Raw genomic sequence first — 12,984 nt, 5'->3', positions numbered from 1 at the left:
TGTTGTAGTGGTCGTTGAGGGCGTTGCAGTTGATGCAGTTGTGCTTGATGTAGTGGTTGGTGCTGCTGTGGATGTTATAGTGGTCGTAGATGGTGTTGCAGTTGAAGCAGTTGTGCTTGATGTAGTGGTTGGTGCTGCTGTGGATGTTGTAGTGGTCGTAGATGGTGTTGCAATTGATGCAGTTGTGCTAGATGTTGTTGTTGGTGCTGCTGTGGATGTTGTAGTGGTCGTAGATGGTGATGCAGTTGAAGCAGTTGTGCTTGATGTGGTGGATGGTGCTGCTGTGGATGTTGTTGTGGTCGTAGATGGTGTTGCAGTTGAAGCAGTTGTGCTTGATGTAGTGGTTGGTGCTGCTGGGGATGTTGTAGTGGTCGTAGATGGTGTTGCAATTGATGCAGTTGTGCTAGATGTTGTTGTTGGTGCTGCTGTGGACGTTGTAGTGGTCGTAGATGGTGTTGCAGTTGAAGCAGTAGTGCTTGATGTAGTGGTTGGTGCTGCTGTGGATGTTGTAGTGGTCGTAGATGGTGTTGCAATTGATGCAGTTGTGCTAGATGTTGTTGTTGGTGCTGCTGTGGACGTTGTAGTGGTCGTAGATGGTGTTGCAGTTGAAGCAGTAGTGCTTGATGTAGTGGTTGGTGCTGCTGTGGATGTTGTAGTGGTCGTAGATGGTGTTGCAATTGATGCAGTTGTGCTAGATGTTGTTGTTGGTGCTGCTGTGGATGTTGTGGTCGTAGGTGGTGTTGCAGTTGAAGCAGTTGTGCTTGATGTAGTGGTTGGTGCTGCTGTGGATGTTGTAGTGGTCGTAGATGGTGTTGCAATTGATGCAGTTGTGCTAGGTGTTGTTGTTGGTGCTGCTGTGGATGTTGTAGTGGTTGTAGATGGTGTTGCAGTTGAAGCAGTTGTAATTGATGCAGTGGTACGTGCTGCTGTGGATGTTGTAGTGGTAGTAGATGTTGTTGCAGTTGATGCAGTTGTGCTTGATGAAGTGGTTGGTGCTGCTGTGGATGTTGTTGTGGTCGTAGATGGTGTTGCAGTTGAAGCAGTTGTGCTTGATGTAGTGGTTGGTGCTGCTGTGGATGTAGTAGTGGTCGTAGATGGTGTTGCAGTTGATGCAGTTGTGCTTGATGTAGTGGTTGGTGCTGCTGTGGATGTTGTAGTGGTCGTAGATGGTGTTGCAGTTGAAGCAGTTGTGCTTGATGTGGTGGTTGGTGCTGCTGTGGATGTTGTAGTGGTCGTAGATGGTGTTGCAGTTGAAGCAGTTGTGCTTGATGTGGTGGTTGGTGCTGCTGTGGATGTTGTAGTGGTCGTAGATGGTGTTGCAGTTGAAGCAGTTGTGCTTGATGTGGTTGTTGGTGCTGCTGTGGATGTTGTAGTGGTCGTAGATGGTGTTGCAGTTGAAGCAGTTGTGCTTGATGTGGTGGTTGGTGCTGCTGTGGATGTTGTAGTGGTCGTAGATGGTGTTGCAGTTGAAGCAGTTGTGCTTGATGTGGTTGTTGGTGCTGCTGTGGATGTTGTTGTGGTCGTAGATGGTGTTGCAGTTGAAGCAGTTGTGCTTGATGTAGTGGTTGGTGCTGCTGTGGATGTTGTAGTGGTCGTAGATGGTGTTGCAATTGATGCAGTTGTGCTAGATGTTGTTGTTGGTGCTGCTGTGGATGTTATAGTGGTCGTAGATGGTGTTGCAGTTGAAGCAGTTGTGCTTGATGTAGTGGTTGGTGCTGCTGTGGATGTTGTAGTGGTCGTAGGTGGTGTTGCAATTGATGCAGTTGTGCTAGATGTTGTTGTTGGTGCTGCTGTGGATGTTGTAGTGGTCGTAGATGGTGTTGCAGTTGAAGCAGTTGTGCTTGATGTAGTGGTTGGTGCTGCTGTGGATGTTGTAGTGGTCGTAGATGGTGTTGCAATTGATGCAGTTGTGCTAGATGTTGTTGTTGGTGCTGCTGTGGACGTTGTAGTGGTCGTAGATGGTGTTGCAGTTGAAGCAGTAGTGCTTGATGTAGTGGTTGGTGCTGCTGTGGATGTTGTAGTGGTCGTAGATGGTGTTGCAATTGATGCAGTTGTGCTAGATGTTGTTGTTGGTGCTGCTGTGGATGTTGTGGTCGTAGGTGGTGTTGCAGTTGAAGCAGTTGTGCTTGATGTAGTGGTTGGTGCTGCTGTGGATGTTGTAGTGGTCGTAGATGGTGTTGCAATTGATGCAGTTGTGCTAGGTGTTGTTGTTGGTGCTGCTGTGGATGTTGTAGTGGTTGTAGATGGTGTTGCAGTTGAAGCAGTTGTAATTGATGCAGTGGTACGTGCTGCTGTGGATGTTGTAGTGGTAGTAGATGTTGTTGCAGTTGATGCAGTTGTGCTTGATGAAGTGGTTGGTGCTGCTGTGGATGTTGTTGTGGTCGTAGATGGTGTTGCAGTTGAAGCAGTTGTGCTTGATGTAGTGGTTGGTGCTGCTGTGGATGTAGTAGTGGTCGTAGATGGTGTTGCAGTTGATGCAGTTGTGCTTGATGTAGTGGTTGGTGCTGCTGTGGATGTTGTAGTGGTCGTAGATGGTGTTGCAGTTGAAGCAGTTGTGCTTGATGTGGTGGTTGGTGCTGCTGTGGATGTTGTAGTGGTCGTAGATGGTGTTGCAGTTGAAGCAGTTGTGCTTGATGTGGTGGTTGGTGCTGCTGTGGATGTTGTAGTGGTCGTAGATGGTGTTGCAGTTGAAGCAGTTGTGCTTGATGTGGTTGTTGGTGCTGCTGTGGATGTTGTAGTGGTCGTAGATGGTGTTGCAGTTGAAGCAGTTGTGCTTGATGTGGTGGTTGGTGCTGCTGTGGATGTTGTAGTGGTCGTAGATGGTGTTGCAGTTGAAGCAGTTGTGCTTGATGTGGTTGTTGGTGCTGCTGTGGATGTTGTTGTGGTCGTAGATGGTGTTGCAGTTGAAGCAGTTGTGCTTGATGTAGTGGTTGGTGCTGCTGTGGATGTTGTAGTGGTCGTAGATGGTGTTGCAATTGATGCAGTTGTGCTAGATGTTGTTGTTGGTGCTGCTGTGGATGTTATAGTGGTCGTAGATGGTGTTGCAGTTGAAGCAGTTGTGCTTGAGGTAGTGGTTGGTGCTGCTGTGGATGTTGTAGTGGTCGTAGATGGTGTTGCAATTGATGCAGTTGTGCTAGATGTTGTTGTTGGTGCTGCTGTGGATGTTGTAGTGGTCGTAGATGGTGTTGCAGTTGAAGCAGTTGTGCTTGATGTGGTGGTTGGTGCTGCTGTGGATGTTGTAGTGGTCGTAGATGGTGTTGCAGTTGAAGCAGTTGTGCTTGATGTGGTGGTTGGTGCTGCTGTGGATGTTGTAGTGGTCGTAGATGGTGTTGCAGTTGAAGCAGTTGTGCTTGATGTGGTTGTTGGTGCTGCTGTGGATGTTGTAGTGGTCGTAGATGGTGTTGCAGTTGAAGCAGTTGTGCTTGATGTGGTGGTTGGTGCTGCTGTGGATGTTGTAGTGGTCGTAGATGGTGTTGCAGTTGAAGCAGTTGTGCTTGATGTGGTTGTTGGTGCTGCTGTGGATGTTGTTGTGGTCGTAGATGGTGTTGCAGTTGAAGCAGTTGTGCTTGATGTAGTGGTTGGTGCTGCTGTGGATGTTGTAGTGGTCGTAGATGGTGTTGCAATTGATGCAGTTGTGCTAGATGTTGTTGTTGGTGCTGCTGTGGACGTTGTAGTGGTCGTAGATGGTGTTGCAGTTGAAGCAGTTGTGCTTGATGTAGTGGTTGGTGCTGCTGTGGATGTTGTAGTGGTCGTAGATGGTGTTGCAATTGATGCAGTTGTGCTAGATGTTGTTGTTGGTGCTGCTGTGGACGTTGTCGTGGTCGTAGATGGTGTTGCAGTTGAAGCAGTTGTGCTTGATGTAGTGGTTGGTGCTGCTGTGGATGTTGTAGTGGTCGTAGATGGTGTTGCAATTGATGCAGTTGTGCTAGATGTTGTTGTTGGTGCTGCTGTGGACGTTGTAGTGGTCGTAGATGGTGTTGCAGTTGAAGCAGTAGTGCTTGATGTAGTGGTTGGTGCTGCTGTGGATGTTGTAGTGGTCGTAGATGGTGTTGCAATTGATGCAGTTGTGCTAGATGTTGTTGTTGGTGCTGCTGTGGAATTTGTGGTCGTAGGTGGTGTTGCAGTTGAAGCAGTTGTGCTTGATGTAGTGGTTGGTGCTGCTGTGGATGTTGTAGTGGTCGTAGATGGTGTTGCAATTGATGCAGTTGTGCTAGATGTTGTTGTTGGTGCTGCTGTGGATGTTGTAGTGGTTGTAGATGGTGTTGCAGTTGAAGCAGTTGTAATTGATGCAGTGGTACGTGCTGCTGTGGATGTTGTAGTGGTAGTAGATGTTGTTGCAGTTGATGCAGTTGTGCTTGATGAAGTGGTTGGTGCTGCTGTGGATGTTGTTGTGGTCGTAGATGGTGTTGCAGTTGAAGCAGTTGTGCTTGATGTAGTGGTTGGTGCTGCTGTGGATGAAGTAGTGGTCGTAGATGGTGTTGCAGTTGATGCAGTTGTGCTTGATGTAGTGGTTGGTGCTGCTGTGGATGTTGTAGTGGTCGTAGATGGTGTTGCAGTTGAAGCAGTTTTGCTTGATGTGGTGGTTGGTGCTGCTGTGGATGTTGTAGTGGTCGTAGATGGTGTTGCAGTTGAAGCAGTTGTGCTTGATGTGGTGGTTGGTGCTGCTGTGGATGTTGTAGTGGTCGTAGATGGTGTTGCAGTTGAAGCAGTTGTGCTTGATGTGGTTGTTGGTGCTGCTGTGGATGTTGTAGTGGTCGTAGATGGTGTTGCAGTTGAAGCAGTTGTGCTTGATGTGGTGGTTGGTGCTGCTGTGGATGTTGTAGTGGTCGTAGATGGTGTTGCAGTTGAAGCAGTTGTGCTTGATGTGGTTGTTGGTGCTGCTGTGGATGTTGTTGTGGTCGTAGATGGTGTTGCAATTGATGCAGTTGTGCTAGATGTTGTTGTTGGTGCTGCTGTGGATGTTATAGTGGTCGTAGATGGTGTTGCAGTTGAAGCAGTTGTGCTTGATGTAGTGGTTGGTGCTGCTGTGGATGTTGTAGTGGTCGTAGATGGTGTTGCAATTGATGCAGTTGTGCTAGATGTTGTTGTTGGTGCTGCTGTGGATGTTGTAGTGGTCGTAGATGGTGTTGCAGTTGAAGCAGTTGTGCTTGATGTAGTGGTTGGTGCTGCTGTGGATGTTGTAGTGGTAGTAGATGGTGTTGCAGTTGAAGCAGTTGTGCTAGATGTTGTTGTTGGTGCTGCTGTGGATGTTGTAGTGGTCGTAGATGGTGTTGCAATTGATGCAGTTGTGCTAGATGTTGTTGTTGGTGCTGCTTTGGATGTTGTAGTGGTCGTAGATGTTGTTGCAATTGATGCAGTTGTGCTAGATGTTGTTGTTGGTGCTGCTGTGGATGTTATAGTGGTCGTAGATGGTGTTGCAGTTGATGCAGTTGTGCTTGATGTAGTGGTTGGTGCTGCTGTGGATGTTGTAGTGGTCGTAGATGGTGTTGCAGTTGAAGCAGTTGTGCTTGATGTAGTGGTTGGTGCTGCTGTGGATGTTGTAGTGCTCGTAGATGGTGTTGCAATTGATGCAGTTGTGCTAGATGTTGTTGTTGGTGCTGCTGCGGATGTTGTAGTGGTAGTAGATGTTGTTGCAGTTGATGCAGTTGTGCTTGATAAAGTGGTTGGTGCTGCTGTGGATGTTGTAGTGGTAGTAGATGTTGTTGCAGTTGATGCAGTTGTGCTTGATGTAGTGGTTGGTGCTGCTGTGGATGTTGTAGTGGTCGTAGATGGTGTTGCACTTGATGCAGTTGTGCTAGATGTTGTTGTTGGTGCTGCTGTGGATGTTGTAGTGGTCGTAGATGGGGTTGCAATTGATGCAGTTGTGCTTGATGTTGTTGTTGGTGCTGCTGTGGATGTTGTAGTGGTCGTAGATGGTGTTGCACTTGATGCAGTTGGGCTTGATGAAGCGGTTGGTGCTAATGTGGATGTTGTAGTGCTCATTGTTACTGGTGCAGTTGAAGCAGTTGTGCTTGATGTTGTGGTTGGTGCTGCTGTGGAAGTTGTAGTGGTCGTAGATGGTGTTGCACTTGATGCAGTTGTGCTAGATGTTGTTGTTGGTGCTGCTGTGGATGTTGTAGTGGTCGTAGATGGTGTTGCAGTTGAAGCAGTTGTGCTTGATGTACTGGTTGGTGCTGCTGTGGAAGTTGTAGTGGTCGTAGATGGTGTTGCAATTGATGCAGTTGTGCTAGATGTTGTTGTTGGTGCTGCTGTGGATGTTGTAGTAATCGTAGATGGTGTTGCAGTTGATGTAGTTGTAATTGATGCAGTGGTAGGTGCTGCTGTGGATGTTGTAGTGGTAGTAGATGTTGTTGCAGTTGATGCAGTTGTGCTTGATGAAGTGGTTGGTGCTGCTGTGGATGTTGTTGTGGTCGTAGATGGTGTTGCAATTGATGCAGTTGTGCTAGATGTTGTTGTTGGTGCTGCTGTGGATGTTGTAGTGGTCGTAGATGGTGTTGCAGTTGATGCAGGTGTGCTTGATGTAGTGGTTGGTGCTGCTGTGGATGTTGTAGTGGTCGTAGATGGTGTTGCAATTGATGCAGTTGTGCTAGATGTTGTTGTTGGTGCTGCTGTGGATGTTGTAGTTGTCGTGGATGGTGTTGCAATTGATGCAGTTGTGCTAGATGTTGTTGTTGGTGCTGCTTTGGATGTTGTAGTGGTCGTAGATGTTGTTGCAATTGATGCAGTTGTGCTAGATGTTGTTGTTGGTGCTGCTGTGGATGTTATAGTGGTCGTAGATGGTGTTGCAGTTGAAGCAGTTGTGCTTGATGTAGTGGTTGGTGCTGCTGTGGATGTTGTAGTGGTCGTTGATGGAGTTGCAGTTGATGCAGTTGTGCTTGATGTAGTGGTTGGTGCTGCTGTGGATGTTGTAGTGGTCGTAGATGGTGTTGCAGTTGAAGCAGTTGTGCTTGATGTAGTGGTTGGTGCTGCTGTGGATGTTGTAGTGCTCGTAGATGGTGTTGCAATTGATGCAGTTGTGCTAGATGTTGTTGTTGGTGCTGCTGCGGATGTTGTAGTGGTAGTAGATGTTGTTGCAGTTGATGCAGTTGTGCTTGATAAAGTGGTTGGTGCTGCTGTGGATGTTGTAGTGGTAGTAGATGTTGTTGCAGTTGATGCAGTTGTGCTTGATGTAGTGGTTGGTGCTGCTGTGGATGTTGTAGTGGTCGTAGATGGTGTTGCACTTGATGCAGTTGTGCTAGATGTTGTTGTTGGTGCTGCTGTGGATGTTGTAGTGGTCGTAGATGGGGTTGCAATTGATGCAGTTGTGCTTGATGTTGTTGTTGGTGCTGCTGTGGATGTTGTAGTGGTCGTAGATGGTGTTGCACTTGATGCAGTTGGGCTTGATGAAGCGGTTGGTGCTAATGTGGATGTTGTAGTGCTCATTGTTACTGGTGCAGTTGAAGCAGTTGTGCTTGATGTTGTGGTTGGTGCTGCTGTGGAAGTTGTAGTGGTCGTAGATGGTGTTGCACTTGATGCAGTTGTGCTAGATGTTGTTGTTGGTGCTGCTGTGGATGTTGTAGTGGTCGTAGATGGTGTTGCAGTTGAAGCAGTTGTGCTTGATGTACTGGTTGGTGCTGCTGTGGAAGTTGTAGTGGTCGTAGATGGTGTTGCAATTGATGCAGTTGTGCTAGATGTTGTTGTTGGTGCTGCTGTGGATGTTGTAGTAATCGTAGATGGTGTTGCAGTTGATGTAGTTGTAATTGATGCAGTGGTAGGTGCTGCTGTGGATGTTGTAGTGGTAGTAGATGTTGTTGCAGTTGATGCAGTTGTGCTTGATGAAGTGGTTGGTGCTGCTGTGGATGTTGTTGTGGTCGTAGATGGTGTTGCAATTGATGCAGTTGTGCTAGATGTTGTTGTTGGTGCTGCTGTGGATGTTGTAGTGGTCGTAGATGGTGTTGCAGTTGATGCAGGTGTGCTTGATGTAGTGGTTGGTGCTGCTGTGGATGTTGTAGTGGTCGTAGATGGTGTTGCAATTGATGCAGTTGTGCTAGATGTTGTTGTTGGTGCTGCTGTGGATGTTGTAGTTGTCGTGGATGGTGTTGCAATTGATGCAGTTGTGCTAGATGTTGTTGTTGGTGCTGCTGTGGATGTTGTAGTGGTCGTAGATGGTGTTGCAGTTGATGCAGGTGTGCTTGATGTAGTGGTTGGTGCTGCTGTGGATGTTGTAGTGGTCGTAGATGGTGTTGCAATTGATGCAGTTGTGCTAGATGTTGTTGTTGGTGCTGCTGTGGATGTTGTAGTGGTCGTAGATGGTGTTGCAATTGATGCAGTTGTGCTAGATGTTGTTGTTGGTGCTGCTGTGGTTGTTGTAGTGGTCGTAGATGGTGTTGCAGTTGAAGCAGTTGTGCTTGATGTAGTGGTTGGTGCTGCTGTGGATGTTGTAGTGGTAGTAGATGTTGTTGCAGTTGATGCAGTTGTGCTTGATGAAGTGGTTGGTGCTGCTGTGGATGTTGTAGTGGTCGTAGATGGTGTTGCAATTGATGCAGTTGTGCTAGATGTTGTTGTTGGTGCTGCTGTGGATGTTATAGTGGTCGTAGATGGTGTTGCAGTTGAAGCAGTTGTGCTAGATGTAGTGGTTGGTGCTGCTGTGGATGTTGTTGTGGTCGTAGATGGTGTTGCAATTGATGCAGTTGTGCTAGATGTTGTTGTTGGTGCTGCTGTGGATGTTGTAGTGGTTGTAGATGGTGTTGCAGTTGAAGCAGTTGTGCTTGATGTAGTGGTGGTAGTAGATGTTGTTGCAATTGATGCAGTTGTGCTAGATATTGTTGTTGGTGCTGCTGTGGAGATTGTAGTGGTCGTAGATGGTGTTGCAGTTGCAGCAGTTGTGCTTGATGTAGTGGTTGGTGCTGCTGTGGATGTTGTTGTGGTCGTAGATCGTGTTGCAATTGATGCAGTTGTGCTAGATGTTGTTGTTGGTGCTGCTGTGGATGTTGTAGTGGTCGTAGATGGTGTTGCAGTTGAAGCAGTTGTGCTTGATGTAGTGGTTGGTGCTGCTGTGGATGTTGTAGTGGTAGTAGATGTTGTTGCAGTTGATGCAGTTGTGCTTGATGTAGTGGTTGGTGCTGCTGTGGATGTTGTAGTGGTCGTAGATGGTGTTGCAGTTGAAGCAGTTGTGCTTGATGTAGTGGTTGGTGCTGCTGTGGATGTTGTAGTGGTAGTAGATGTTGTTGCAGTTGATGCAGTTGTGCTTGATGTAGTGGTTGGTGCTGCTGTGGATGTTGTAGTGGTCGTAGATGGTGTTGCACTTGATGCAGTTGTGCTAGATGTTGTTGTTGGTGCTGCTGTGGATGTTGTAGTGGTCGTAGATGGGGTTGCAATTGATGCAGTTGTGCTTGATGTTGTTGTTGGTGCTGCTGTGGATGTTGTAGTGGTCGTAGATGGTGTTGCACTTGATGCAGTTGGGCTTGATGAAGCGGTTGGTGCTAATGTGGATGTTGTAGTGCTCATTGTTACTGGTGCAGTTGAAGCAGTTGTGCTTGATGTAGTGGTTGGTGCTGCTGTGGAAGTTGTAGTGGTCGTAGATGGTGTTGCACTTGATGCAGTTGTGCTAGATGTTGTTGTTGGTGCTGCTGTGGATGTTGTAGTGGTCGTAGATGGTGTTGCAGTTGAAGCAGTTGTGCTTGATGTACTGGTTGGTGCTGCTGTGGATGTTGTAGTGGTCGTAGATGGTGTTGCAATTGATGCAGTTGTGCTAGATGTTGTTGTTGGTGCTGCTGTGGATGTTGTAGTAATCGTAGATGGTGTTGCAGTTGATGTAGTTGTAATTGATGCAGTGGTAGGTGCTGCTGTGGATGTTGTAGTGGTAGTAGATGTTGTTGCAGTTGATGCAGTTGTGCTTGATGAAGTGGTTGGTGCTGCTGTGGATGTTGTTGTGGTCGTAGATGGTGTTGCAATTGATGCAGTTGTGCTAGATGTTGTTGTTGGTGCTGCTGTGGATGTTGTAGTGGTCGTAGATGGTGTTGCAGTTGAAGCAGTTGTGCTTGATGTAGTGGTTGGTGCTGCTGTGGATGTTGTAGTGGTCGTAGATGGTGTTGCAATTGATGCAGTTGTGCTAGATGTTGTTGTTGGTGCTGCTGTGGATGTTGTAGTGGTCGTAGATGGTGTTGCAGTTGATGCAGTTGTGCGTGATGTAGTGGTTGGTGCTGCTGTGGATGTTGTAGTGGTAGTAGATGTTGTTGCAGTTGATGCAGTTGTGCTTGATGAAGTGGTTGGTGCTGCTGTGGATGTTGTTGTGGTCGTAGATGGTGTTGCAGTTGAAGCAGTTGTGCTTGATGAAGTGGTTGGTGCTGCTGTGGATGTTGTAGTGGTTATAGATGGTGTTGCAGTTGATGTAGTTGTAATTGATGCAGTGGAAGGTGCTGCTGTGGATGTTGTAGTGGTAGTAGATGGTGTTGCAGTTGAAACAGTTGTGCTTGATGTAGTGGTTGGTGCTGCTGTGGATGTTGTAGTGGTAGTAGATGTTGTTGCAGTTGATGCAGTTGTGCTTGATAAAGTGGTTGGTGCTGCTGTGGATGTTGTGGTCGTAGATGGTGTTGCACTTGATGCAGTTGTGCTAGATGTTGTTGTTGGTGCTGCAGTGGATGTTGTAGTGGTCGTAGATGGTGTTGCAGTTGAAGCAGTTGTGCTTGATGTAGTGGTTGGTGCTGCTGTGGATGTTGTAGTGGTCGTAGATGGTGTTGCAATTGATGCAGTTGTGCTAGATGTTGTTGTTGGTGCTACTGTGGATGTTGTAGTGGTCGTAGATGGTGTTGCAGTTGAAGCAGTTGTGCTTGATGTTGTTGTTGGTGCTGCTGTGGATGTTGTTGTGGTCGTAGATGGTGTTGCAGTTGATGCAGTTGTGCTAGATGTTGTTGTTGGTGCTGCTGTGGATGTTGTAGTGGTCGTAGTTGGTGTTGCAGTTGAACCAGTTGTGCTTGATGTAGTGGTTGGTGCTGCTGTGGATGTTGTAGTGGTCGTAGATGGTGTTGCAGTTGAAGCAGTTGTGCTTGATGTAGTGGTTGGTGCTGCTGTGGATGATGTAGTGGTCGTAGATGGTGTTGCAATTGATGCAGTTGTGCTAGATGTTGTTGTTGGTGCTGCTGCGGATGTTGTAGTGGTCGTAGATGGTGTTGCAGTTGAAGCAGTTGTGCTTGATGTAGTGGTTGGTGCTGCTGCGGATGTTGCAGTGGTCGTAGATGGTGTTGCAATTGATGCAGTTGTGCTAGATGTTGTTGTTGGTGCTGCTGCGGATGTTGTAGTGGTCGTAGATGGTGTTGCAGTTGAAGCAGTGGTGCTTGATGTAGTGGTTGGTGCTGCTGTGGATGTTGTAGTGGTCGTAGATGGTGTTGCAGTTGAAACAGTTGTGCTTGATGTAGTGGTTGGTGCTGCTGTGGATGTTATAGTGGTCGTAGATGGTGTTGCAATTGATGCAGTTGTGCTAGATGTTGTTGTTGGTGCTGCTGTGGATGTTGTAGTGGTCGTAGATGGTGTTGCAGTTGAAGCAGTTGTGCTTGATGTAGTGGTTGGTGCTGCTGTGGATGTTGTAGTGGTCGTAGATGGTGTTGCAGTTGAAGCAGTTGTGCTTGATGTAGTGGTTGGTGCTGCTGTGGATGTTGTAGTGGTCGTAGATGGTGTTGCAATTGATGCAGTTGTGCTAGATGTTGTTGTTGGTGCTACTGTGGATGTTGTAGTGGTCGTAGATGGTGTTGCAGTTGAAGCAGTTGTGCTTGATGTTGTTGTTGGTGCTGCTGTGGATGTTGTAGTGGTAGTAGATGTTGCAGTTGATGCAGTTGTGCTAGATGTTGTTGTTGGTGCTGCTGTGGATGTTGTAGTGGTCGTAGTTGGTGTTGCAGTTGAACCAGTTGTGCTTGATGTAGTGGTTGGTGCTGCTGTGGACGTTGTAGTGGTCGTAGATGGTGTTGCAATTGATGCAGTTGTGCTAGATGTTGTTGTTGGTGCTGCTGTGGATGTTGTAGTGGTCGTAGATGGTGTTGCAGTTGAAGCAGTTGTGCTTGATGTAGTGGTTGGTGCTGCTGTGGATGTTGTAGTGGTCGTAGATGGTGTTGCAGTTGAAGCAGTTGTGCTTGATGTAGTGGTTGGTGCTGCTGTGGATGTTGTAGTGGTCGTAGATGGTGTTGCAATTGATGCAGTTGTGCTAGATGTTGTTGTTGGTGCTGCTGTGGATGTTGTAGTGGTCGTAGATGGTGTTGCAGTTGAAGCAGTTGTGCTTGATGTTGTTGTTGGTGCTGCTGTGGATGTTGTAGTGGTAGTAGATGTTGCAGTTGATGCAGTTGTGCTAGATGTTGTTGTTGGTGCTGCTGTGGATGTTGTAGTGGTCGTAGTTGGTGTTGCAATTGATGCAGTTGTGCTAGATGTTGTTGTTGGTGCTGCTGTGGATGTTATAGTGGTCGAAGATGGTGTTGCAGTTGAAGCAGTTGTGCTTGATGTAGTGGTTGGTGCTGCTGTGGATGTTGTAGTGGTCGTTGATGGTGTTGCAGTTGATGCAGTTGTGCTTGATGTAGTGGTTGGTGCTGCTGTGGATGTTGTAGTGGTCGTAGATGGTGTTGCAGTTGAAGCAGTTGTGCTTGATGTAGTGGTTGGTGCTGCTGTGGATGTTGTAGTGGTCGTAGATGGTGTTGCAGTTGAAGCAGTTGTGCTTGATGTTGTTGTTGGTGCTGCTGTGGATGTTATAGTGGTCGTAGATGGTGTTGCAGTTGAAGCAGTTGTGCTTGATGTTGTTGTTGGTGCTGCTGTGGATGTTGTAGTGGTCGTAGATGGTGTTGCAGTTGAAGCAGTTGTGCTTGATGTAGTGGTTGGTGCTGCTGTGGATGTTGTAGTGGTCGTAGATGGTGTTGCAGTTGAAGCAGTTGTGCTTGATGTTGTTGTTGGTGCTGTTGTGGATGTTGTAGTGGTCGTAGATGGTGTTGCAGTTGTGCTAGATGTTGTTGTTGGTGCTGCTGTGGATGT

At 47.4% G+C, this 12,984-nt stretch overlaps 2 protein-coding genes across 2 annotated transcripts in view; both read right to left on the bottom strand.

The window, feature by feature from the left end:
* Positions 1 to 12,984, bottom strand: part of LOC111861086 (uncharacterized) — a 167,139-nt gene that overhangs the window by 120,016 nt on the left and 34,139 nt on the right. The window lies entirely within an intron of this gene.
* Positions 1 to 12,984, bottom strand: part of LOC140583134 (uncharacterized) — a gene marked incomplete at its 3' end in the record, with an annotated part of 46,702 nt that overhangs the window by 13,920 nt on the left and 19,798 nt on the right. The window contains exons 13-16 of the mRNA XM_072707774.1: positions 12,315 to 12,692; positions 10,236 to 12,050; positions 5,925 to 8,816; positions 2,343 to 4,376 (exon numbers count right to left, since the gene is read on the bottom strand). Coding sequence (XP_072563875.1) covers positions 2,343 to 4,376; positions 5,925 to 8,816; positions 10,236 to 12,050; positions 12,315 to 12,692 — 7,119 coding nt within the window. The remainder of the gene's footprint in view (positions 1 to 2,342; positions 4,377 to 5,924; positions 8,817 to 10,235; positions 12,051 to 12,314; positions 12,693 to 12,984) is intronic.

Source organism: Paramormyrops kingsleyae, chromosome 25, assembly GCF_048594095.1.
Source record: "Paramormyrops kingsleyae isolate MSU_618 chromosome 25, PKINGS_0.4, whole genome shotgun sequence".
NCBI lineage: Eukaryota > Metazoa > Chordata > Actinopteri > Osteoglossiformes > Mormyridae > Paramormyrops > Paramormyrops kingsleyae.
This window is presented reverse-complemented; position numbering and strand designations above follow the sequence as displayed.